The following is a 24,967-nucleotide window of genomic DNA, read 5'->3' on the forward strand; positions in this document are numbered from 1 at the left end:
TGCCAAAAGTGTCTTGATTCATGGCCTGGAACATAGCAGTTGCTGAACAAATGGTAGCAATTACTTTTCAGTTGAAATCAATGCATATTCAGGCATTCTTGACTAAGTGATTTCTCTGTGGACAGTGCCTTGCCTGGCTTTCTTCAGACTAGTTCATCACCAGAACCTGTTTCTGTTTATGCCCAAGCCTTTCTGAGGAATGGGCTCTCCTTCCCTCTGCTGGGAACTTCCATGTGGTAGAAATTTCTGGAAGCCACAGCTGATCTTATAACAAATATTTCTGGAATGAGAAGGCAGGCAGGCTGGCCCTTAGCTTCTTTCACTGTAAAATGAAGGGATTGGACTTAAAAGTTCTAAAGTCCCTGCCAGCTCTAACACTGTGTTGCTTTGTGTAAAATTTAGCCATAGGACAAAGAGAAAAGGTTTCTGGGGAATCTAAAAGGAAGGATTTTTACTTAATTCAAATTTTCTCCCTCTTTTTTTTTTTTTTTGAGACAGAGTCTTGCTCTGTCGCCCAGGCTGGAGTACAGTGGCTCACTTGGCTCACTGCAAGCTCCGCCTCCCTGGTTCACGCCATTCTCTTGCCTCAGCCTCCCAAGTAGCTGGGACTACAGGCGCCTGCCACCATGCCTGGCTAATTTTTTTTTTGTATTTTTAGTAGAGATGGGGTTTCACTGGGTTAGCCAGGATGGTCTTGATCTCCTGACCTGATGATCCGCCTGCCTCGGCCTCCCAAAGTGCTGGGATTACAGGCGTGAGCCACTGTGCCCGGCCAAATTTTTTCTCTTAATGGAAAAAAGTAATGGTGTTAGTATGTTGAAATAGGAAAGAATCCTAAGTCTTTTTTTGGCTTTAGGATTTGCTACAGAAGCTTTTCAAAGGAATTGTCTTCTGAATCATGTTTTTCCTAGGTTTGAATTCCCTGAGTGCACAGCACACATCCCCTGGTCGTGCGGGGCTGTGTGAGGAGTTACCCAAAAAGGATGTGGTTTGTGTAAGCAGGGGGATGTCTGCTTAGGATGAAATGGCCACCGTTGTTGGTGTGTAAATAAGATAACCTTTCGTAGATATCACGGCTTGCTTATAGTTTGGGGCTGGATGATGCTGTTCAAATTCAATTAATTTATTAAGCACCTACTTTATGTCAGCTACTATGTGTGGTACCTGGGATATAACAGATTTTAAGACAAGATTCTTTCTCTTGAGAAGCTCCCAGACTTGCAAGGAAAACAGAGATACAGAAGATGAATTATGATGCCATGTGACGCATGGTGCAGAGTAGCATGGGATAAGAAAGGTCCACATGTAAAGTGATGGGAACAGAAGGATGAATTGATGAGCTTGGAGGGAGTTGGAAAGACTTCCCAGAGAGGGAGCTGGGTGTTGAGCAATGAATATGGGTTTGCCAGATAGAAAAGGGAATTCTTGGCAGAGGACCTAGGAAGGAAGAGTGTGGTAGAATGGAGGGATGGTGACTCAGCTGATGTGCCTAGAACAGAGTCTGTCGGAGTGAAAGAGTATGGAATCAGGTTGGGTGGCTATAGTTATCCTTGAGTGAGTGCCATGCTGAGGTGAAGCTGTTGACAGAGGGGAGCCTTTGGAAGAAGTGCTGTACTACCGAGACCCAGAAGCCAGTAGTTTGCTTTTTTTTTGGAGATAGAGTCTTGCTCTGTTGCCTAGGTTGGAGTGCTGTGGTGCGATCTCAGCTCACTGCAACCTCTGCCTCCCAGGTTCCAGCAATTCTCCTGTCTCAGCCTCCCAACTAGCTGGGACTACAGGTGTGCGCCACCATGCCTGGCTAATTTTTGTATTTTTAGTAGAGACGGGGTTTCGCCATTATTGCCAGGCTGGTCTTGAACTCCTGACCTCAAGTGATCCACCTACCTCGGCCTCCCAAAGTGCTGGGATTACAGGCGTGAGCCACCGCGCCTGTCCATTAGTTTGCTTCTTGAAGCAAAGGGGAGTTCATGGTCCCTTCGTAATCCTGGGAGGTATTATGGGAGGCAGCCGTGGACCTAGAGGCTGAGGTTAGACTCATCTTTAAGATTTAGGAAACTTTGACTGGGTGCGGTGGCTCACACCTATCATCTCAGTGCTTTGGGAGGCTGAGGCTGAAGGATCACTTGAGCCTAGGAGTTCGAGACCAGCCTGGGCAACATAGCGAGACTCCATCTCAACAATTAGCTGGGTTTGATGGTGCATGCCTGTGGTCCCAACTGCATGCGATGCTGAGGCGAGAGGATTGCTTAAGCCCAGGAGTTTAAGACTGCAGTAAGCTGTGATCACACCACTGCATTCCAGCCTGGACAACAGAGCAAGGACCTGTCTCCAAAAAGAAAAAAAAAAAAAAGATTTAGGAAGTTTCTTAGGCAGGCAACAGGGCTATTGGAGGCTGAGAGCCATAGCTTATGAATAGAAGAAAGACCTTTGTGGTTTCTCTGACAACCTAGCCTTTCCTTTCCACCTCAGTTCCTTGAGGGAGCGGCTGCAGAAAGCCATTGAGGAGGAGGAGGCCCAGATGAGAGAGGAGGAAAGCCAGAGGCTGTCCTGGCTCCGAGCTCAGGTCCAGTCCAGCACACAAGCAGATGAGGACCAAATCAGGTAAGTGTGTGCTTACCTGTGAGCTGCCCAGCCTTGTGGAGGTGACCCCAGGGTGCACAGGCCCATTCCCATTCTACTCTGTCCACCCAGGGCTGAGCAAGAGGCTTCCCTGCAGAAACTGAGAGAAAAGTTGGAGTCTCAACAGAAGGCTGAGAGGGCCAGCTTGGAACAGAAACATAGGCAAATGCTGGAGCAGCTCAAGGAAGAGATAGAGGCTTCGGAGAAGAGCGAGCAGGCTGCCCTGAATGCTGCAAAGGAGAAGGCTCTGCAGCAGCTGAGGGAGCAGCTGGAAGGGGAGAGGAAAGAAGTGAGCCAGTCAAGTGGGGACTTCACCCTCTGACCTGTGTCTGGGCTGCCTGGGAAGGGACTGAGTGCACAAGGAGAAGAAGGGCAAGTCTCGGGTGGGCGTGCAGGCTGGGGAGCCAGGTGGAGAGTAGGTCTCTCACACAGACAGGCATGGGAGACAGCGAGGTGACCACCTGGGCCCATTACTCCATATGGACCGAATCAGCTCATGGCAGGGCAGAGGATGCAGCAGACATCACGAGGCCCCTCCAGGGTCAGGCTGGATGGCAGTGGCGGCTGGAGGTTGTCAAGCAGAGAACCCTCAGAGGCTTGAGGGGGAGTGTCCTATGGATTTGAGAAAGTTCATGACTGAAAGAGATTTAGCCAGACCAGAGGTTTTGAGACAAGGGTGCTCTGTCCCTCACTGTCTCTGAGGGACAGCTGCAAGGGCCTCACTCCCCACTTTTCTCTCCTTTCTTAGGATGAGAGGCTAGCAACATAGCAGGGATTTTCTCTTTGTCCATACTCCCTCTACTCCAGTCAGATTGTGGGCTTCTGAAGGTTTTAGCACAGTCTCTCTGAGCACGTGTAGTACAGTGCACTTCCCTACTCTTGCTGTAGTGTCTTCCATGTCTAATAGCTGCAGCTTTGCACCTCACCAAAATAAAAAGAAAGTTCTACATGGCCTGACTTAATGACAGCATCCAAGCTGGCCCCCCTAGCTTGGATCTTATTTACCAGCATGAGCACCATCTGTGGACCTGTGGCCTAGTCTAAAGGCAGGGGGTGGGAGCAGAGAGCCGAAACTTACTGAAATGCCCCTCTCCTCTCACCTTCATGTTCCTGTTCATTTGCCAGTTGTAGACGTCAGGGGCTGAGTTATTTTAGAGGAACAAAGATGTGCTGTGCTTCCCCGTGCTTCCCTTGACCCTGATCTCGAGGGCTTGGGGGTCGGTAGTCTTCCCGGCTCTGTCTCCCACCATGATCAGTACCTGGCCAGCTTCCCTCACAGTCCCTTTGCTCCTCCCCAGGCTGTGGCAGCGCTGGAGAAGGAGCACAGTGCTGAGCTGGAGCGGCTCTGCTCCTTGTTGGAGGCCAAGCACCGGGAGGTGAGATGCAGCATCCTGGGCCCCCTTCGTGGCTGATTAGCAGAATTCAGCCCCATCCCTGGCTACTAGGCAGCGAGCCTCTCCCTCCAGCCCCAGGGGATGGATGCCAGGTCCTCAGAACACATCCCCACACAGCAGCTGTACAGTCTGTCTGAGGGTCACACTCCCCTGTGTGTGCGGGGGCCTCCTCAGGTGGTCTCCAGCCTCCAGAAGAAGATAGAGGAAGCTCAACAGAAAGAGGAGGCCCAGCTGCAGAAGTGCCTTGGGCAAGTGGAGCACAGAGTTCACCAGAAGGCTTATCACGTGGCTGAGTATGAGCACGAGGTGAGTGCTGCTCTGTGTCTTCCACAGTTGTGTGCGCCTGTTGTGGACCTCAGTGGCCTCCAGTTTGCTTTGGATGGCTCAGCTGAGGTTAGCATTTCTGGTTCCCTTTTTATGCCTTAGTTCCCTTGAAGCCAGGTACTCCTCCAATCTGATGCCCCTGTATGCATGTGGAGAGGGGGTGTTGGGGTATGGCTGTGTGCTGACCGTGGTGTCGTGGCTGTGTGATGTCCATGTGTTGTGTGTGTGTGTGGGGAGATTGGGGAAATGTGTGTAAGACCTTCAGGTGCAGCAGGCCCTGAGTGCTGGTCCGCCTCGGTTCTTCATGCCACATCCCTGCCGTCTCCCCTGCAGCTCAGCAGTCTCCTGCGAGAGAAGCGCCAGGAAGTGGAAGGGGAGCACGAGAGGAGGTTGGACAAGATGAAGGAGGAGCACCAGCAAGTGATGGCTAAGGCCAGAGAGCAGTATGAAGCTGAGGTAGCTCGGCCACATCCCCTGTGCGCATGCACACACATGAACACATGCATACACACATGCGTGCACGTGCACGCACACCCCGGGGTCCTTTCCACCTGGCTGTGGGGCAGAGGAAGGGGATAAACTGTGGTCAGGGATTGTGGGAGGTTTTCCTTCCTGGTACCCTGCCACAATGATGTTTTTTTGCCTTTTTTTGTTAAAGCATGAGAAAAACCTCCACCTAATGAGGGGCAATTCCTCTTTTACCAGGCAGGCTGCACTTTCTTCTGATAGTAAAAAGAACCCCCATACATTGAGCTTGTACTGTGTGCCAAGAACTGTTCTGAGCTCTTTATCTATTTTAACTCATTTAGTCCTCACACCAGCCTTAGGAAGGTTATCTACTATCATTATCTCCATTTTAAAGATGAGGACACTGAGACTTGGAGAGTTTAAGTAGCTTCCCAAGATCACACCCAGCTAATAAGTAGAAGAGCTAGGATTCAAGCCCAGGCTGTCTGACTCCAAAGCCTTCAGTTTCCTCACTGCAACGCCATGTCACCAGGGTTCCTCAACATGTCGGGACACCAAGAAATAGACTGGCAAGAGCCAAGTAATACTGATATTCTCCCCATTTTAAGCCTTTGGCCTTAAGGTGGGAAAGTTCAGCGACTTGAGTGTACCCAAGTTGGCCTGCCTTGCTCACATTGAGGGTGAACAATGGGTGGGTAGAGGGTGGCTGACTATAGTCCACAGCTGGGCCCCTGCAGGGTGTTAAGACTACTGCTCCAGTAACTGGAACCAGTATCCCAGACTCTTTCTAGGATCTTTCCCAGGGCAGAAATAGCAGTCCCATGATGAAATTTGCCACATCCCTGCCCCCAACCAATTATGACCTTGCTGAAGAATAGTGATAATTTATCAGTGACCTCTCATTCCTTAAGGAGGAAGTGTTGTATGTGGTGGAGCCATAGGAGAGCCAGAGAGGGAATCTGTTGTGGTGTCTGGCCAGCCTCTGCTTCAGCTGTAGAGGGCTGAAGGCTTGCTGAGGCCACGGCCGGTGCTGTGCTTGTAACCCTCCTCTTCTCCAAGAGCTGGCTTTAGGGAGCCGACGGTGTCCCTGATCTTACTGACACAAGGCAGTGGGGCTGGGGGAGCTGTGATTTTTGTGGTAGAAGGGGCTGCCGCAGCTTCCCACCGGTGGGCCCACCCTCCTTGCAGGAGAGGAAGCAGCGGGCTGAGCTTCTGGGGCACCTGACTGGAGAGCTGGAGCGCCTGCAGAGGGCCCATGAACGAGAACTGGAGACTGTGAGGCAGGAGCAACATAAGCGTCTTGAGGACTTGCGGCGCCGGCACAGGGAGCAGGTGAGGGGCCTGGGGCAGGGTGAGCCCACTGTGACCCCTCCGTGCACAGTAGGAAGGTGCTGGGAGCAGACGCATGGCCCCAGCAGGATGGAACCTCACAGCTTCTGGAGTGAGAGTCTCTCACTGGCCATCTCCAAGCTGGGGCATCCTTGCTACTTTGTTTTCTGGGCCAGGGAACACACTCAGGATTAGAACTAGAGGTCAGCCCCTGTAAGGCATTGGGGTTGGCACCTTTGCGTCTCCTTGCCCCAGCAGGAAGTAAACAAGGTGTGGAGCCTTCCTGGGAGGCTGCAGGGGCACACAGCGAGGAAGCCTGAGCCCAGAGTAGAGGTTGTGGTGTGGCATGGTGGGTTCTGGAACCCCCTCCTGCCCCTCAGCTAATGCTTTACACTCTTTCTATGCTTATGTGTTTCTCTTTCTGGGCAGGAAAGGAAGCTCCAGGATCTAGAGTTGGACCTTGAAACCAGAGCTAAAGATGTCAAGGCCAGATTGGCTCTGCTGGAGGTCCAGGTGAGGGATCTGCAGGAGTCCTTGACCGCAGTCATAGCTCCTCCAGCAGAGGGCAGGCTCTGCCCCTCAGACCTGGGGTCTGCAGTCAGCCAGAAAATCCTGTCTCTTCCCTGCAAGGAGGAGACCGCCCGGAGGGAGAAGCAGCAGCTGCTTGATGTGCAGAGGCAGGTTGCTCTGAAGAGTGAGGTTTGTCTCCCTGTTTTGTCCTCCCTCCTGTTTTTCCTCCATTTCCTGTCTTTCTTCTCCCTGTTCCCCACATTTTGTTCATCTGATCTGTCCAGGGCCAGGGCACTGGGGTTCCAAACTCTGTTGGCCAGTATTCCACAAATAGTGCCACTCTGTGGACCCCACTTGGGAACCTCAAGGGAGTGGGGCTATGGTGGGACAGGAGCCTGCAGACCTCTTGACCTCAGAGGTGGTGACTTCAGTGGCTCTGAGTTCATCCCCATCCTGTCCTCCTTTGCCTTCCCTACCCTCTCGTGCTGTCTGCTCCCTGCCTTCTCCCTGTGCTGTCTCTGGGTGCTTCTATCTTTCCTTTTGCCCCTAGGAAGCCACAGCCACCCATCAGCAGCTGGAGGAGGCACAGAAGGAGCACACCCACCTGTTGCAGTCAAACCAGCAGCTCCGAGAAATTCTTGATGAGCTGCAGGCCCGCAAGCTGAAGCTGGAGTCCCAAGTGGATCTGCTGCAGGCTCAGAGCCAGCAACTGCAGAAACACATCAGGTGGTGTGGGCACCCTGCACTTAGCCCTGCTGGCTGCCTCCTGCCTGCCCTCTGACCTCTGCTGCTTGTGTATGGCCCAGTTAATAGGGAGAGGTGGAGTCCCAGCTTGGGAGCTAGGCAGAAGAGCCTGTGGCTACATTTTGTAGGGAGTTGGGGTTGTTAAGATTCTCTGAAAAGCAGGGGATCTCTGGTGCTATTGTTCGTGCCTCAGCCCTTCCTCAGGGACTTTGACGGATGGGAGTGACCCACTTCACCCCTCCCCCCCATCCCCAGCCGCAGCCCTGCCTCTCACTCCCCTTTCCTTCCACAGCAGCCTGGAGGCTGAAGCTCAAAAGAAGCAGCACCTGTTGAGAGAAGTGACAGTTGAGGAAAATAATGCTTCCCCACATTTTGAGCCAGATCTCCACATTGAGGACCTGAGGAAATCCCTTGGGACAGTGAGCTGGGGGCTGGGGGCTGGGGGCTGGGACACCAGGATGGTGGGGGGCATTGGGAGGGGCTGGGCATCAGTACTTCCAGAGGGGACAGCTCATCAGGAGGGGTGGAGCCTCAGGAGGGGAGGAGTATGAGGTGGGCCGAGGCATCAGGAGGGGCTGGCTCTGCTCTCTATGGGACCTGGTCTGTTCTTATTCCCAGCTACCAGTCGTCTCCACCAGTCAGATGATATCTATAAGTAAACAGTGCCTGGCAGCTAGAGAGCCATTTCCTTGTCTAGGCCACTGGGAGGGGCTTTGGGGTCTTGAACCTGCAGGGTGTCTGCTTTTGCTACACTCAGTGGACTTTTCTACCATGTGTCCCTAGAACCAGACCAAAGAGGTGTCTTCTTCTCTCTCCCAGAGCAAGGAGGACTTATACTTGGACAGGTGAGTTCCCATAGCCTGTCTTATTTGAGGTTAGGGTACCATGAAGGGGTAAGTGAGTACCTGCATCATAGAGCTGGGGTGAGCTGAAGTGAGGAGACGGTGATCACCAGTGGGGCTTAGTTCATGGGGAAGGCTCTGGAGGATTAAGGAATCTTCTCTGGCCAGCCAAGAAACTGCCCACTGTGACCTTTGACATGGCATTCTCCTCTAGTGGAGAAGCAGATTGCTGGAAGTGTCTGGTCATCTATCTGGAGGCCCCAGGCCCGATCCCTCTCAGAGTCAGGGTGGGGGCACTGTCAGTCCCAGGCACTGCGCACTGTGGGTATTGAACAGTGGCATCCCTGCACTCACAGTGCCCAGCCCCAGCCCAGCAGCTCTGGTCTGTGCTCAGGGTGGGCATCTGCTGGGGAAGGGGGTATGTGACCCAGAGCGGAGTTCTTAGAGGCTTCTGTTTTCCTTCTTCAACTCTCCTGCTCCAGCCTGTCCTCCCACAATGTCTGGCGCCTCCTCTCTGCTGAGGGGGTAGCCCTCCGTAGTGCCAAGGAGTTCCTTGTGCGGCAGACACGCTCCATGCGGAGGCGGCAGACAGCTCTGAAAGCTGCCCAGCAGCATTGGCGCCATGAGCTGGCCAGTGCGCAGGAGGTGGCCAAAGACCCACCAGGCATTAAGGCCCTGGAAGATATGCGCAAGAACCTGGAGAAGGTCAGGAGCTTTGGAAAGGGCCTGCCAGCCCTGTGTGGGGGAGGTGGGGGGAGTCAGCAAAACAGTCCTTTGGGCTCCCCCTCAGTTGGTCATTCTTGGGACTCCATGAGAGTGACCACCTTGGCCCTGGGTCACTTATATTTACTTGGCAATGCATAGTATGCAAACACCTTTTCTAGTAGTAAATAATTTGAATCTCATGATAACACTATTAGTCTATTTTCATGCTGCTGATAAAGACATACCTGAAACTGGGAAGAAAAAGAGGTTTAATTGAACTTACAGTTCCACATGGCTGGGGAGGCCTCAGAATCATGGCAGGAGGTGAAAGGCACTTCTTACATGGTGGCAGCAAGAGAAAATGAGGAACAAGCAAAAGCAGAAACCCATGATAAACCCATCAGGATCTCGTGAGACTTATTCACTATCATGAGAACAGTATAGGGGAAATGGCCCCCATGATTCAAATGATCTCCCACCAGGTCCCTCCCACAACACATGGGAATTACGGGAGTACAATTCAAGATGAGATTTTGGTGGGGACACAGAGCCAAACCATGTCATTCCACCCCTTACCCCTCCATATCTCATGTCCTCACATTTCAAAACCAATCATGCCTTCCCAACAGTCCCCAAAGTCTTAACTCACTTCAGCATTAACCCAAAAGTCCACAGTCCAAAGTCTCATCTGAGACAAGGCAAGTCCCTTCTGCCTATGAGCCTGTAAAATCAAAAAACAAACTACTGACTTTCTAGATACACTGGGGGTACAGGCATTGGGTAAATACAGCCATTCCAAATGGGAGAAATTGGCCAAAACAAAGGAGTTACAGGGCCCATGCAAGTCTGAAATCCAGTGGGGCAGTCAAATTTTAAAGCTCTAAAATGATCTCCTTTGACTCCATGTCTCACATCCAGGTTATGTTGATGCAAGAGGTAGATTCTCATAGTCTTGGGCAGCTCCGCCCCTGTGGCTTTGCAGGGTACAGCAATGCAGCCAGAAGGCAAACCCTTCTCAGCTGCCTTCACAGGCTGGCATTGAGTATCTGTGGCTTTTTGAGGTGCATAGTGCAAGCTATTGATGGATCTACCATTCTGGGGTCTGGAGGACAGTGGCCCTCTTCTCACAGCTCTATTAGGCAGTGTCCCAGTAGGGACTCTGTGTGGGGGCTCTGACCCCACATTTCCCTTCTGAACTGCCCTAGCAGAAGTTCTCCGTGAGGGCCCCACCCCTGTAGCAGACTTTTGTCTGGGCATCCAGGTGTTTCCATATATCTTCTGAAATCTAGACAGAGGTTCCCAAACCTCAGTTCTTGACTTTTGTGCAGCTGCAGGCTCAACACCACATGGAAGTTGCCAAGGTATGGGGGGCTTGCATCCTCTGAAACCATGGGCCAGGCTGTACCTTGCCCCCTTTTAGCTATGGCTGGAGTGGCTGGGATGCAGGGCACCAAGTCCCTAGGCTGCACACAGCATGGGGACCCTGGGCCTGGCCCACGAAACCATTTTTTCCTCCTAGGCCTCTGGGTCTGTGATGGGAGGGGCTGCCCGTGAAGACCTATGTCATGTCCTGGAGACATTTTCCCCATTGTCTTGGAGATTAACATTCTGCTTCTTGTTACATATGAAAATTTTTGCAGCTAGCTTGAATTTCTCCTCAAAAGATGGGTTTTTCTTTTCTTTCTTTTTATTTTTTAATTATACTTTAAGTTCTGGGATACATGTGCAGAACATGCAGGTTTGTTACATAGGTATATACGTGTCATGGTGGTTTGCTGCACCCATCAGCCGGTCATCTACATTAGGTATTTCTCCTAATGCTATCCCTCCCCTAGCCCCCAACCCTGACAGGCCCGGGTGTGTGATTTTCCTTCCCTTTATCCATGTGTTCTCATTGATCAACTCCCACTTATGAGTGAGAACATGCAGTGTTTGATTTTCTGTTCCTGTATTAGTTTTCTGAGAATGATAGTTTCCAGCTTCATCCATGTCCCTACAAAGGACATGAACTCATCCTTTTTTATGGCTGCATAGTATTCCATGGTGTATATGTGCCACATTTTCTTTATCCAGTCTATCATTGATGGGCATTTGGGTTGGTTCCAAGTCTGCTATTGTGAACAGTGCTGCAATAAACATATGTGTGCATGTGTCTTTATAATAGAATGGTTTATAATCCTTTGGGTATATACCCAGTAATGGGATTGCTGGGTCAAATGGTATTTCTGGTTCTAGATCCTTGAGGCATCACCACACTGTCTTCCACAATGGTTGAACTAATTTATACTTACACCAACAGTGCAAAAGCGTTCCTATTTCTCCACATCCTTTCCCAGCATCTGTTGTTTCCTGACTATTTAATGATCGCCATTCTAACCGGCATGAGATGGTGTCTTATTGTGGTTTTGATTTGCAGTTCTCTAATGACCAGTGATGATGAGCTTTTTTTTATGTGTTTGTTTGTTGGCTGCATAAATGTCTTCTTTTGAGAAGTGTCTGTTCGTATCCTTTGCCCACTTTTTGATGAGGTTGTTTGTTTTTTTCTTGTAAATTTGTTTAAGTTCTTTGTAGATTCTGGATATTAGCCCTTTGTCAGATGGATAGATTGCAAAAATTTTCTCCCATTCTGTAGGTTGCCTCTTCACTCTGATGGTAGTTTCTTTTGCTGTGCAGAAGCTCTTTAGTTTAATTAGATCCCATTTGTCAATTTTGGCTTTTGTTGCCATTGCTTTTGGTGTTTAGTCATGAAGTTTTTGTCCATGCCTATATCCTGAATGGTATTGCCTAGGTTTTCTTCTGGAGTTTTTATGGTTTTAGGTCTTATATTTAAGTCTTTAATCCATCTCAAGTTAATTTTTGTATAAGGTGTAAGGAAGGGGTCCAGTTTCAGTTTTCTGCATATGGCTAGTAAGTTTTCACAATATCATTTATTAAATAGGGAATCCTTTCCCCATTTCTTGTTTTTGTCAGGTTTGTCAAAGATCAAATGGTTGTAGATGTGTGGCATTATTTCTGAGGCCTCTGTTCTGTTCTATTGGTCTATATATCTGTTTTGGTACCAGTACCATGCTGTTTTGGTTACTGTAGCCTTGTAGTATAGTTTGAAGTCAGGTAGCATGATGCCTCCAGCTTTGTTCTTTTTGCTTAGGATTGTCTTGGCTATACAGGCTCTTTTTTGGCTCCATATGAAATTTGAAGTAGTTTTTTCTAATTCTGTGAAGAAAGTCAATGGTAGCTTGATGGGGATAGCACTGAATCTATAAATTACTTTGGGCAGTATGGTCATTTTCACAATATTGATTCTTTGTATCCATGAGCATGGAATGTTTTTCCATTTGTTTTTGTCCTCTCTTACTTCCTTGAGCAGTGGTTTGTAGTTCCCCTTGAAGAGGTCCTTCACATCCCTTATAAGTTGGATTCCTAGGTATTTTATTCTCTTTGTAGCAATTGTGAATGGGAGTTCACTCATGCTTTGGCTCTCTGTTTGTCTATTATTGGTGTATAGGAATGCTTATAATTTTTGCACATTGATTTTGTATCCTGAGACTTTGCTGAAGTTGCTGATCAGCTTAAGGAGATTTTGGGCTGAGATGATGAGATTTTCTAAATATACAGTCATGTCATCTGCAAACAGAAACCATTTGACTTCCTCTCTTCCTATTTGAATACCCTTTGTTTCTTTCTCTTGCCTGATTACCCTGGCCAGAACTTCCAATACTGTGTTGAATAGGAGTGGTGAGAGAGGGCATCCTTGTCTTGTGCCGGTTTTCAAAGGGAATGCTTCCAGTTTTTGTCCATTCAGTATGATATTGGCTGTGGGTTTGTCATAAATAGCTCTTATTATTTTGAGATACATTCCATCAATACCTAGTTTATTCAGAGTTTTTAGCATGAAGGGGTGTCGAATTTTATCGAAGGCCTTTTCTGCATCTGTTCAGATAATCATAGATAATCATGTGGTTTTTGTCATTGGTTCTGTTTATGTGATGGATTGCGTTTATTGATTTACATATGTTGAACCAGCCTTGCATCCCAGGGATGAAGCCGACTTGACTGTGGTGGATAAGCTTTTTGATGTGCTGCTAGATTCAGTATTTTATTGATAATTTTCACATTGATGTTCATCAGGGATATTGGCCTGAAATTTTCTTTGTTTGTTGTGTCTCTGCTAGGTTTTGGTATCAGGATGATGCTGGCTTCATAAAATGAGTTAGGGAGGAGTCCTTTTTCTATTGTTTGGAGTAGTTTCAGAAGGAATGGTACCAACTCCTCTTTGTACCTCTGGTAGAATTCGGCTTTAAATCTGTCTGGTCCTGGGCTTTTTTTGATTGGTAGGCTTTTAATTACTGCCTCAATTTCAGGACTTGTTATTGGTCTATTCAGGGATTCAACTTCTTTCTGGTTTAGTCTTGGGAGGGTATATGTGTCCAGGAATTTATCCATTTCTTCTAGATTTTCTAGTTTATTTGCATACAAGTGTGTATAGTATTCTCTGATGGTAGTTTGTATTTCTGTGGGATCAGTGGTAATATTCCCTTTATTATTTTTTATTGTGTCTGTTTGATTATTCTCTCTTTTCTTCTTTATTAGTCTGGATAGCAGACTAATAGTTCTTTTCAAAGAACCAGCTCCTGGATTGATTGATTTTTTTAAAGGGTTTTTTGTGTCTCTGTCTCCTTTAGTTCTGCTCTGATCTTAGTTATTTCTTGTCTTCTGCTAACTTTTGAATTTGTTTCCTCTTGCTTCTCTACTTCTTTTAATTGTGGTGCTAGGGTGTTGATTTTAGATCTTTCCTGCTTTCTCCTGTGGGCATTTAGTGCTGTAAGTTTCCCTCTAAACCCTGCTTTAGCTGTGTCCCAGAGATTCTGGTACATTGTGTCTTTGTTCTCATTGGTTTCAAATAACTTACTTGTTTCTTTCTTTTTTTTTTTTTTTTTTTTTTTTGAGGCAGAGTCTTGCTCTGTCACCCAGGCTGGAGTGCAGTGGCATGATCTTGGCTCATGCAAACTCTGCCTCCCGGATTCAAGCGATTCTCCTGCCTCAGCCTCCTGAGTAGCTGGGATTACAGGTGTGTGCCACCATGCCCAGTTAATTTTTGTATTTTTAGTAGAGACGGGGTTTCACCATGTTTGTCAGGCTGGTCTTGAGCTCCTGACCTCGTGATCCTCCTGGCTCAGCCTCCCAAAGTGTTGGGATTACAGGCCTGAGCCACTGCACCCAACCTTGAGTGAGTTTCTTAATCTTGAGTTCTAATTTGATGCACTGTGGTCTGAGAGACTGTTTGTTATGATTTCCGTTCTTTTGCATTTGCTGAGGAGTGTTTTACTTCCAATTATGCAGTCAGTTTTAGAATAAGCACTATGTGGTGCTGAGAAGGATGTATATTCCATTGACTTGGAATGGAGAGTTCTGTGGTCCAGAGCTGAGTTCAAGTCCCGAATATCCTTGTCAATTTTCTGTCTTGTTGATCTGTCTAATATTGGCAGTGGGGTGTGGGAGTCCAAGTCTCTTTGTAGGTCTCTAACAACTTGCTTTATGCATCTGGGTGCTCCTGGGTGCATATATATTTTGGATAGTTAGCTCTTCTCCCTTTACCATTATGTAATGCCCTTCTTTGTCTTTTTTTATCTTTGTTGGTTTAAAGTCTGTTTTATCAGAGACTAGGATTGTAACCCCTGCCTTTTTTTGCTTTCCATATGCTTGGTAACTATTCCTTCATCCCTTTATTTTGAGCCTATGTGTGTGTTTGCACACGAGGTGGGTCTCCTGAATACAGCACACTGGTGGGTCTTGACTGTTTATGCAGTTTGCCAGTCTGTGTCTTTTAATTGGGGCATTTAGCCTGTTTACATTCAAGGCTAATATTGTTATGTGTGAATTTGATCCTGTCATTATGATGCTAGCTGGTTATTTTGCCCATTAGTTGATGCAGTTTCTTCATAGCATCGATGGTCTTTACAATTTGGCATGTTTTTGCAGTGGCTGGTAGCGGTTGTTCTTTTCCATGTTTAGTGCTTCCTACAGGAGCTCTTGTAAGGCAGGCCTGGTGGTGACAAAATCTCTCAGCATTTGCTTGTCTGTATGGATTTTATTTCTCCTTCACTTATGAAGCTTAGTTTGGCTGGATATGAAATTCTTTTCTTTAAGAATGTTGAATAGTCCCCCCACTCTCTTCTAGCTTGTAGGGTTTCTGCAGAGAGATCCGCTGTTAGTCTGATGGGCTTCCGTTTGTGGGTAACCCGACCTTTCTCTCTGGCTGCCATTAACATTTTTTCATTCATTTCTACCTTGGTGAATCTGATGATTATGTGTCTTGGGGTTGCTTTTCTCGAGGAGTATCTTTGCGGTGTTCTCTGTATTTCCTGAATTTGAATGTTGGCCTGTCCTGCTAGGTTGGGGAAGTTCTCCTGGATAATATCCTGAAGAGTGTTTTCCAACTTGGTCCCATTCTCCCCATCACTTTTAGGTATACCAATCAACGTAGGTTTGGTCTTTTTACATAGTCCCATATTTCTTGGAGGCTTTGTTCATTCATTTTCATTCTTTTTTCTCTAATCTTGTCTTCACGCTTTATTTCATTGTTGATCTTCAATCTCTGATATCCTTTCTTCCGCTTGATTGATGCAGCTATTTATACTTGTGTATGCTTCACAAAGTTCTCATGCTTGTTTTTCAGCTCCATCAGGTCATTTATGTTCTTCTCTAAACTGGTTATTCTAGTTAGCAATTCCTCTAACCTTTTTACAAGATTCTTAGCTTCCTTGCATTGGGTTAGAACATGCACCTTTAGTTCAGAGGAGTTTGTTATTACCCACCTTCTGAAGCCTGTTTCTGTCAGTTTGTCAAACTCATTCTCCATCCAGTTTTGTTCCCTTGCTGGCGAGGAGTTGTGATCCTTTGGAGGAGAACAGACATTCTTGTTTATGGAATTTTCAGCATTTTTGTGCTGGTTTTTCCTCATCTTCATGGATTTATCTACTTTTGGTCTTTGATGTTGGTGACCTTCAGATGGGGTTTTTGTGTGGATGTCCTTTTGGTTGATGTTGATGCTATTCCTTTCTGTTTGTTAGTTTTCCTTCTAACAGTCAGGCCACTCTGCTGCAGGTCTGCTGGAGTTTGCTGGAGGTCCACTCTAGACCCTATTTGCTTGGATATCACCAGCAGAGGCTGCAGAACAGCAAAGATTGCTGCCTTTTCCTTCCTCTGGAAGCTTTGTCCCAGAGGGGCACCCACCAGATGCCAGCTGGAGCTCTCCTGTACGAGGTGTCTGTTGACCCCTGCTAGGCGGTGTCTCCCAGTCAGGAGGCATGGGGGTCAAGGACCCAGTTGAGGAGGCAGTCTGTCTCTTAGCAGAGCTCAAGTGCTGTGCTGGGAGATCTGCTGCTCTCTTCAGAGCCAGCAGGCAGGAATGTTTAAGTCTGCTGAAGGTGTGCCCACAGCTGCCCCTTCCCCCAGGTGCTCTGTCCCAGGGAGATGTGAGTTTTATCTATAAGCTCCTGACTGGGGCTGCTGCCTTTCTTTCAGAGATGCCCTGCCCAGAGAGGAGGAATCTAGAGAGGCAGTCTGGCTACAGTGGCTTTGTGGAGCTGTGGCGGGCTCCGTCCAGTTGGAACTTCCTGGTGGCTTTGTTTACACTGTTAGGGGAAAACCTCAGTAATGGCAAGCCTCAGTAATGGCAGATGCCCCGCCCCCACCAAGCTCGGGCATCCCAGGTCGACTTCAGACTGCTGTGCTAGCAGCAGGAATTTCAAGCCAATGGATCTTAGCTTGCTGGGCTCTGTTGGGGTGGGATCTGGAACTAGACCACTTAGCTCCCTGGCTTCAGCCCCGTTTCCAGGGGAGTGAATGGTTCTGTCTCACTGGCATTCCAGGTGCCACTGGGGTATGAAAAAAACTCCTGCAGCTAGCTCAGTGTCTGCCCAAATGACTGCCCAGTTTTGTGCTTGAAACCCAGTGCCCTGGTGGTGTAGGCATCCAAGGGAGTCTCCTGGTCTGCAGGTTGCAAAGACTGTGAGAAAAGCGTAGTATCTGGGCTGGAATGCACTGTCCCCCAAGTCACAGTCCCTTGTGTCTTCCCTTGGCTAGGGGAGGGAGTTCCCTGACCCTTTGTGCTTTGCGGGTGGGGTGGCGCCCACCTTGTTTTGGCTCGCCCTCCCTTGGCTGCACCCACTGTCTAACCAGCCCCAATGAGATGAGCTGGGTACCTCAGTTAGAAATGCAGAAATCACCTGCCTTCTGCATTGATCTCGCTGGGAGCTGCAGACTGGAGCTGTTCCTATTTGGCCATCTTGCCAGCCATTCCAGGGTTTTTTTTTTCTACTGCATCATCAGGCTGCAAATTTTCTGAGCTTTTATACTCTGTTTCTCTTTTAAAATGAAATGCTTTTAACAGCACCCAAGTCACCTTTTGAATGCTTTGCTGCTTAGAAATTTCTTCTGCCAGAGACACTAAATCATCTCTCTCATGTTCAAAGTTCCACAAATCTCTAGGGCCGGGGCAAAATGCTGCCAGTCCGTTTGCTAAAACATAACAAGAGTCACCTTTGCTCCAGTTCCCAACAAGTTCCTCATCTCCATCTGAGACCACCTCAGCCTGGACCTTATTGTTCATATCACTATCAGCATTTTTGTGAAAGCCATTCAACAAGTTTCTAGGAGGTTCCAAACTTTCCCACATTTTCCTGTCTTCTTCTGAGCCCTCCAAACTGTTCCAGCCTCTGCCTGTTACCCATTTCCAAAGTTGCTTCCACATTTTTGGGTATCTTTTCAGAAACACCCCACTCCTGGTGCCAACTTACTGTATTAGTCTGTTTTCATGCTGTGGATTAAGACATACCTAAAACCGGGAAGAAAAAGAGGTTTAATTGAACTTACAGTTCCACTGGGGAAATTATTCTGGGGAAGCCTCAGAATCATGGCAGGAGGCAAAAGGCACTTCTCACGTGGTGGTGGCAAGTAAAAATGAGGAAGAAGCAAAAGCAGAACCCCCTGATAAGCCCATCAAATCTCGTGAGACTTATTCACTATCACGAGAACAGTATGGGGGAAATGGCCCTCATGATTCAGATTATTTCCCTCCAGGTCCCTCCCACAACACATGGGAATTGTGGGAGTACAGTTCAAGATGAGATTTGTGTGGAGACAAAGAGCCAAACTATATCAATAACCATTTATAATGTACAAGGCAGTAGTAATAGTCCCATTTTCCTGGTGAACAGTATGACTAATGTTTAGTACTTTCAAACCCAGTGCTTTGCCTTTCCATTCTGTCACACTAAAGACTTCATTCGTACATGAAAGTCTTTTGAACACACTTAGCAAAAGGCTTTGAGTTACTTACCCACCCTGCTTCTCTGATAGCCTAATTTGCAATGAAAAGGCAGATACTTCATTATTATTAGTTGGGATCACAGATCTTTGACCAGTTGAGGGTCCTGGCAGGGTGAGCTCTCTTGGATCACCTAGCCCTTAGAAATCTGATGGTGCTCAGCCAGGTGCATTGGCTCATGCCTGTAATCCCAGCACTTTGGGAGGCCGAGGCGGGTGGATCACGAGGTCAGAAGTTCAAGACCAGACTGACCAACATGGTGAAACCCCGTCTCTACTAAAAATTAAAAAATTAGCTGGGTGTGGTGGTGCACACCTGTAATCCCAGCTACTCAGGAGGCTGAGGCAGGAGAATTGCTTGAACCCAGGAGGAGGTGGAGGTTGCAGTGAGCTGAGATTGCGCCACTGGACTCCAGCATGGGTAACAGAGCGAGACTCTATTTCAAAAAAAAAAAGAAAAGAAATGGTGTTTCTGATGGTGTTCAGAACTGGTAAGGGGCTCAGGCCCCAATGGCCCCTAGGACTGGCTTGGGGTCAGCAGAGAGCAAGGGCTGGAACAGACAGAGGGGCAGCTTCCCAGGGTTATATACATGCTGCCCACAACCCTGTAATTGCTCTGCTTAACCCCTTTCAACCATGGTGGTGGTGGTGATGAGAATGATCATAATTGGAGCAGTGATAATAATAACCATTGGCGGCTGATGTGGTGGCTCATGCCTGTAATCCCAGTGCTTTGGGAGGCTGAGGCTGGAGGATCACTTGATTTTGAGACCAGCCTGGCCAACATTGCAAAACTCTGTCTCTACAAAAAAAAAAAAAAAAAAAAAAAGGAGAAAAAAAGAAAAAAGAAAAAAAATAGCCAGGTGTGGTGGCACACATCTGTAGTCCCAGCTACTTGGGAGGCTGAGGTGGGAGGATTGCCTGAGCCCAGGAAGTTGAGGCTGCAATGAGCTGTAATCAGGCTACTGCACTCCAGCCTGGGTGATGGTGAGATCTCATCTCTAAAAACAGTAATCATAATAAATAATAACCATTTGGTTAACAGTAACCATTTGAGAGTTTTTAAGGTGTGGGCATGGTGTTAAGCATGTAACATAGTAACATACTCTTTCTCTTGTAATTCTCACGACCCTATGAAAAGTCATAGTTCTCTATTCTAGATGAGACAACAGACTATAGTAATTTGTTCGAGATCACCCAGTCAGCAAATGGCAGGGGTGGGACTCCAGCGTCTGTGTGGGTAGTCATTTCTCCTCTGTTTTCTCCTTGGCTGCAGGAGACCAGGCACCTGGATGAGATGAAGTCAGCCATGCGGAAAGGCCACAACCTGCTGAAGAAGAAAGAGGAGAAGCTGAATCAGCTGGAGTCCTCTCTTCGGGAAGAGGTGCAGCCCCATGTCCACATAGCCCAGTGGGCCCCGGCCTTCCTCTTCTGTCCTTGGGATTGGGTTGAGTTCTTTGGTCCTGCATCAGGGGGAGTTGGGCCTCTAGGGCCCAGGATTGGGCAGTAGACTTGTCTACTGGCTGATGAAGGTGGCAGTGGCTTCAGTTCTGAGTATGTTGAAGACACCTGTGGGTTTGGATACCTGTGCTGAATGGTCCTGAATATACCTGGAACCTCTTGCTACAGGTGCCTGAGAAGAGGGCCGAGCCCTTACCCTGCCCTGGTCCCTAAGGAGAGGTGTGACCAGGGTGTCAGGAATGGACACACATGATAGGTTTTCCTACCTGCCTTGGGACCTTGTGGACTTTCTCCTAGATGTCTGAGGCTTAGATGTAGCAGGAGAGACTTAGGTGGAGTAACACTGCAGGGAGAGCTTACTGGAAAGGGTGGTGGGGGTCTGTGTGGACCTGATGGCACTGTTGTCTATGTCTCAGGCATTTGGGACATATGCTGAGCCTTGCCTCCCTCCCATCCTGCTGTGAGGCAGCTGTGTGATTTGCTTCACCCAGGGTACCTGGTGGAACTCTGGGCCCCAGAGGAGTCTACTCACCAAGTCCTCAGTTCCCACACATCACAAGGGCGACAGGCTACATACCACCTTGAATTTGTAGCATCAAAATTGCTAGGAGAACAAATGGAGATGCCCATATTTCATGGATTTGCGTAAGAAAACCAGCTTAAAGACAAAACATACAGAAGAACCTAGCTCAGTGTCCTAGCCACTTCCTAGGAAGGAAAGAGGAAGGGTAGAAAGCACGCTGGAGGGGTGGGTCATAACTGCTGACTTTACCCCGCAGGCCTCAGATGAGGGCACTCTGGGAGGATCCCCCACCAAGAAGGCGGTAACCTTCGACCTCAGTGACATGGACAGCCTGAGCAGTGAAAGTTCTGAATCTTTTTCCCTGCCTCACCGTGAGTGGTGGCGGCAGCAGAGGAGTGAGTGGGGGAGATGCGGGGTGAGGACCGTGGTACCCATGCAATGGGAGGAACTTGGGGAATAGAAGAAGAGCTCCCTTCCCTCAGCCCTGCAGAGGGAGGCCTTTGTGAGCCGGTGTCTGGACTAGGTGCTCAGTCAATGCTGGGAAGGAATCAGGCCATCTAGGTTTGCCAGCACGTGGGGCTGAAAGGTCAGGGAAGCCCTCTGAATGCTGCAGAGCACTCTACGGTGTGACCACTGGCCCTACTGGCCTCTTCTCTTCCAGGGCCTCCTTGAGGAGGCTTTTCTCTCTCAGCTTCTCTGGCCCATTTGTGACAGAAGGGCCCTCTCCCCTTCCTTCTCTCTGGGGTCCTGGGCCCTTCACCCAGGGCCTTGCCCTGGAAACCTGTTTCTCATGGCCGGCTTCTCGCTTGCACTGTCTGGAACATAGAAGCCCTGCCATCCCTGACCCCTCCTGAGGTTGAGGGGCTGTTGTCTGGAGAAGCAGGGAGGGGTGGCCAGTAGGGTCCTCCGTGACAGCTGTGTCTGGGAATGGTCCAGGGTCCTGAGCTTGAGTCCCTTCCCACCATCTACCTCTTTTCTTTCAGTCGACTCAACCCCGAGTCTCACCTCCTGCAAGATCCATGGGCTTAGCCACTCCCTCCGGCAGATCAGCAGCCAGCTGAGCAGTGTCCTCAGCATCCTGGACAGCCTCAACCCTCAGTCGCCGCCGCCGCTTCTCGCCTCCACGCCAGCCCAGCTCCCTCCCCGGGACCCTAAGAGCACCCCCACCCCCACCTACTATGGCTCCCTGGCCAGGTTCTCAGCCTTATCATCTGCTACACCCACGTCCACCCAATGGGCCTGGGATTCAGGGCAGGGGCCCAGGCTCCCCTCCTCTGTGGCTCAAACAGTGGACGACTTCCTGTTGGAGAAGTGGCGCAAGTATTTTCCATGTAAGCCCCACTCTGGGCGGAGCCTTCCCACCTGCCTCCTCCTCCTCCTCTTCCTTCCTTTTCTTCTACCCTCTTTCTCCTGCTCCTTTTTTCCTCTTCCTCTTTTGCATCCCTTTGCCACACCTCTCCTCCCCCAACGTTGCCATAGTCCATTGGTCCATTGACTCTACCTGTGGGTCCCTGAGGAAGGAGACATTGCAGGTAGCCCTGCAGCCAGGAGTTCTATGGGTCGGGACGGTTTAGATGGAGCCTGGCTGACTGGAGCCTTTATTATGGATTCTGGAGCTCAGCAGAACCTAAACGGTCATTGTTGTCATTATCTTAATAGCTACTATCTTGTGCAATACATGATGGGCCAAGCAGTTTATATATAGTTTTCCATTTAGTTCTTCATTCTCTGAGGTAGGAATTATTTATCCCCATTTTACAGATGAGGAAACTGAGGTTCCGAGAGTGCAAGTAGTATGCTCCAGGGTACCCAGTGAGTGAGTGACAAACTCAGTTGTGACCCCATGTCTCTGTGACTCCAGGATTCTGCTTGGAACCTCTTGGCTGTGTGGCTAATTCTTGCTTCTGAGCCAAGTGGCCTCCCCGGGTCTCAGCCCTGTGGAGGATTATGAAAAGCCATAAAACACAAGGCATTTGAGGGAAAACAAAATATCTTCTTTCTGCCCTAACCCAAATTGAAAAGTAGATTAAGTTTTAAAAATGAAATAAATAGGACCATTCCTGCCTCTCACCTGTCTCTGGCCTCCAGCCGCTTTTGCTTTGATTGTTTATTCTGGGGAGGCAAGAGGTGCTGGTGGGCAGGGTGGTGGCCACTGCCCATTTCTGAGCCCTGTCCCCATGCTCTTCCAGCTGGCATCCCGCTGCTCAGCAACAGCCCTGCCCCACTGGAGAGCAGGCTGGGTTACATGTCTGCCAGGTGAGCCTCCCTGGGGGCTGGTTGGGGTGGAACGTCATAGTCGAGCTGCTCACTGTGCTTCCCTGGGCGGGTGGACCTCTGAGGGGAGCAGACCTCCTGGTCTTCCCCAAGAAATCAGGCAGGCCTCTAGTCCACAGAGCTGTCCCTACTTGCCTGGGTCTGAGGCACCCCTCTGTGACCAGGGGAAAGTCAAGTTCACACTGCCAAGGTCCCACTGGGGAAGGGCTGGGCTTACCCCACCAACCCCCTGAGGAAGCTGCCCTCTGGCCCCTGTGGGGAGGAGTCAGCCGCTGGTGGGACCCTGCCCCCGCCCCTCCCTCTAGCCCCTCCAGCCCCAGAGTCTGGCCTTTGTCTTTGCCCTTGAGCTCTTGTTTGCTTCCTGTGACTCCCTTATTCCCCCAGTCCTGCTGAGCAACATCTGGAGTGAGAGGGACACCCTGTGGAGGAGACAGACGGGCAATTATTTCAACCAGTTATTAATTTTCCATTCATCTCATTCCTTGCCAAATGTTTCCCCCTCTCCCTCCCTTAGGCCGCTAACAGTGAGTACCCCCCACCAACCCTTTGGCCAACTTGAGAGCTGACGCTGGCCAAGGATTGAGTTGACAGAGGGGAGCGCTTTGCTGATGAGATTGGCAGGAGCAGGCAGTTGTGGGAGCCCAGAGCCTTGTATCAGTAGCACCCAGCAAGGGGGCAGAGGGCGTCCACCACCTTCCCGTTTGGGAACTGTTTTGGAGGGGCAAATGTTTTGAAGCTTTAAATTGCTAGGACCTCGGAGAAGCTGCTCTGGTAGCTGAGAGGAAGAGGGAGGAGGCGACAGCTGTGATGGCCTCTGTGCATCCTCTGTCACTTCCGCGCCTCCTCTCTCCCCTCCCCCATGCTCTCCTCTTCCTTCCCAGTGAGCAGCTCCGGCTCCTACAGCACTCCCATTCGCAAGTCCCTGAGGCGGGCAGCCCCACCTTTCAGGGCATAATTGAGGCCAACCGGAGGTGGCTGGAACGTGTCAAGAATGACCCCAGGTTGTATCCTTTTACCTGGTTCCCAAACCGGGCTGGGCTGTGGGGCCCGTGCTTGTGCCCTGAGGGTCTGAGGAGGATCCTGTTCAGCCTTTGACCCTTTCATGGCCCCTGCCTGGCTATGCCCAGTGACTGCAGTTTTCCTTCACCTTGTGGCCAGACCTCTCTTCTCTTCAGCACCCAAGCCAAAAGCTACTTTGAGCCTTCTGCAGCTGGGCCTTGATGAGCACAACAGAGTGAAGGTGTATCGCTTCTGAGGCCCTGAGCAGGGGCTTGGGGCAGCCCAGCCTCTCCTCCGCCCAGACCAGGTGCCTGAGGAGCTGCCTGCCTTCTTCCATCTGAGAAAGCACCCTCCTTCCTCCTTTGACTTGCAGGAGCCACCAGGGAGCAGGGGGTTGAGTGGAACAGTAAAGCCGCACATTCTGTGACTACATAACCTATCTCGGGCTAAAATGTGTGGACTTGTACGAGCTCTTGTCATTGACATGGCAAGCTGATGGTGTGCGGTGGCTGTGGGGTATCAGGGCCGGGAAGCCCGTTGGGAGGAAGGGAGGTGTTAGAGGAGCTGCCTTCAGAGGCCCAGGGAGTCCCTTTGGAGCTGGTTGTTTCCTTGTCCCTGCAGCGCACTGCTCGGGGCTCCCAAGGAGGTTGTGCGTATGGTTCTTAGTTCATCAGGACAAAGACCCCCAGCGTGTGTGTACCCTGGGACCCAGTTTCTCTGGGCCCACATCTATCTCCAATACCTCAGCCTTAGATCAGACCCTTTCTTTTTTGTCTTTCTTTTCTTAATTTTTAAATGCCTCTTTTCTTGAGCATTCCGTCTCTCTTTTTGACTCTCTCAGGATTGGGCTTAGCTGTCCAGAGCCCTGCCGGAGGGTGCTGGGGGCTGTCCCTCTGCAGGCACTGTGTTTTCCTCGGGGGCTGTCCTCAGGAGCACCCCTCCTGCTCCCTGGGGCTCCTCAGGGAGCCATTTCAGCTGGAGTCTCAGGTCTCAAACACAGCTTCTCCGGGAGGCCAAAAAAAAGACTGGGATGGCTGCTGGTCCTCATGGCGGCTTTTATCCTCCTGGGACACGTTGGGTATATTCATGGGCATTGTTTCCATCTGTCTTTTCTACCTGTGCCACCCCTGCCCTGATTCCACGGCTGCCTCAGGCAGGCAGGCGAGGGGCTAGGCCGGTGCCTGGCCCTGGCAGCAAGGGGTCTTTGTGCAGTTGGAGATGCTGCTGTTGTGGCAGAGCGTCCTGCAGCCCCGCTTCCATCAGTGGGCTCTGGGGTGGGTGCTTTGCAGGGGATACTCTCTGATGTTTGTTCCGTTGTTTAAATAAAATGCACTTATTTTTATTTTTTTGCAAGCTGTGGGGTTGCCCTTGCCTCTCTGACACACAAATTAACTCCATCCGTCCTGCAACTCATTTCTCGGTCATGGAATAAGAAACTAAGATCCAAC

General features: G+C 49.5%; 1 protein-coding gene across 17 annotated transcripts in view; it reads left to right on the forward strand.

Moving 5' to 3' along the window:
* Positions 1-24,861, forward strand: part of CEP164 (centrosomal protein 164) — a 91,901-nt gene extending 67,040 nt beyond the window's left edge. For 9 of the 17 annotated variants that reach the window (XM_063671477.1, XM_063671480.1, XM_054439946.2 and 6 more), the window contains 18 exons: positions 2,465-2,601; positions 2,692-2,908; positions 3,918-3,995; positions 4,188-4,319; positions 4,671-4,793; positions 5,994-6,137; positions 6,564-6,647; positions 6,765-6,833; positions 7,195-7,370; positions 7,681-7,807; positions 8,172-8,233; positions 8,713-8,935; positions 19,539-19,646; positions 20,503-20,641; positions 21,230-21,577; positions 22,436-22,502; positions 23,402-23,524; positions 23,679-24,861. In XM_063671477.1, coding sequence (XP_063527547.1) covers positions 2,465-2,601; positions 2,692-2,908; positions 3,918-3,995; positions 4,188-4,319; positions 4,671-4,793; positions 5,994-6,137; positions 6,564-6,647; positions 6,765-6,833; positions 7,195-7,370; positions 7,681-7,807; positions 8,172-8,233; positions 8,713-8,935; positions 19,539-19,646; positions 20,503-20,641; positions 21,230-21,577; positions 22,436-22,502; positions 23,402-23,524; positions 23,679-23,775 — 2,454 coding nt within the window. In that variant the 3' untranslated portion in view covers positions 23,776-24,861. Of the gene's footprint in view, positions 1-2,464; positions 2,602-2,691; positions 2,909-3,917; positions 3,996-4,187; positions 4,320-4,670; positions 4,794-5,993; positions 6,138-6,563; positions 6,648-6,764; positions 6,834-7,194; positions 7,371-7,680; positions 7,808-8,171; positions 8,234-8,712; positions 8,936-19,538; positions 19,647-20,502; positions 20,662-21,229; positions 21,578-22,435; positions 22,503-22,904; positions 23,525-23,678 lie in introns of those variants that run through there. The other 8 variants (XM_063671481.1, XM_063671479.1, XM_063671485.1 and 5 more) reach the window with 6 other exon arrangements.
* Positions 24,862-24,967: the final 106 nt, after the last annotated feature.

This window comes from Pongo pygmaeus, chromosome 9 (genome assembly GCF_028885625.2).
Source record: "Pongo pygmaeus isolate AG05252 chromosome 9, NHGRI_mPonPyg2-v2.0_pri, whole genome shotgun sequence".
NCBI classification, from domain to species: domain Eukaryota; kingdom Metazoa; phylum Chordata; class Mammalia; order Primates; family Hominidae; genus Pongo; species Pongo pygmaeus.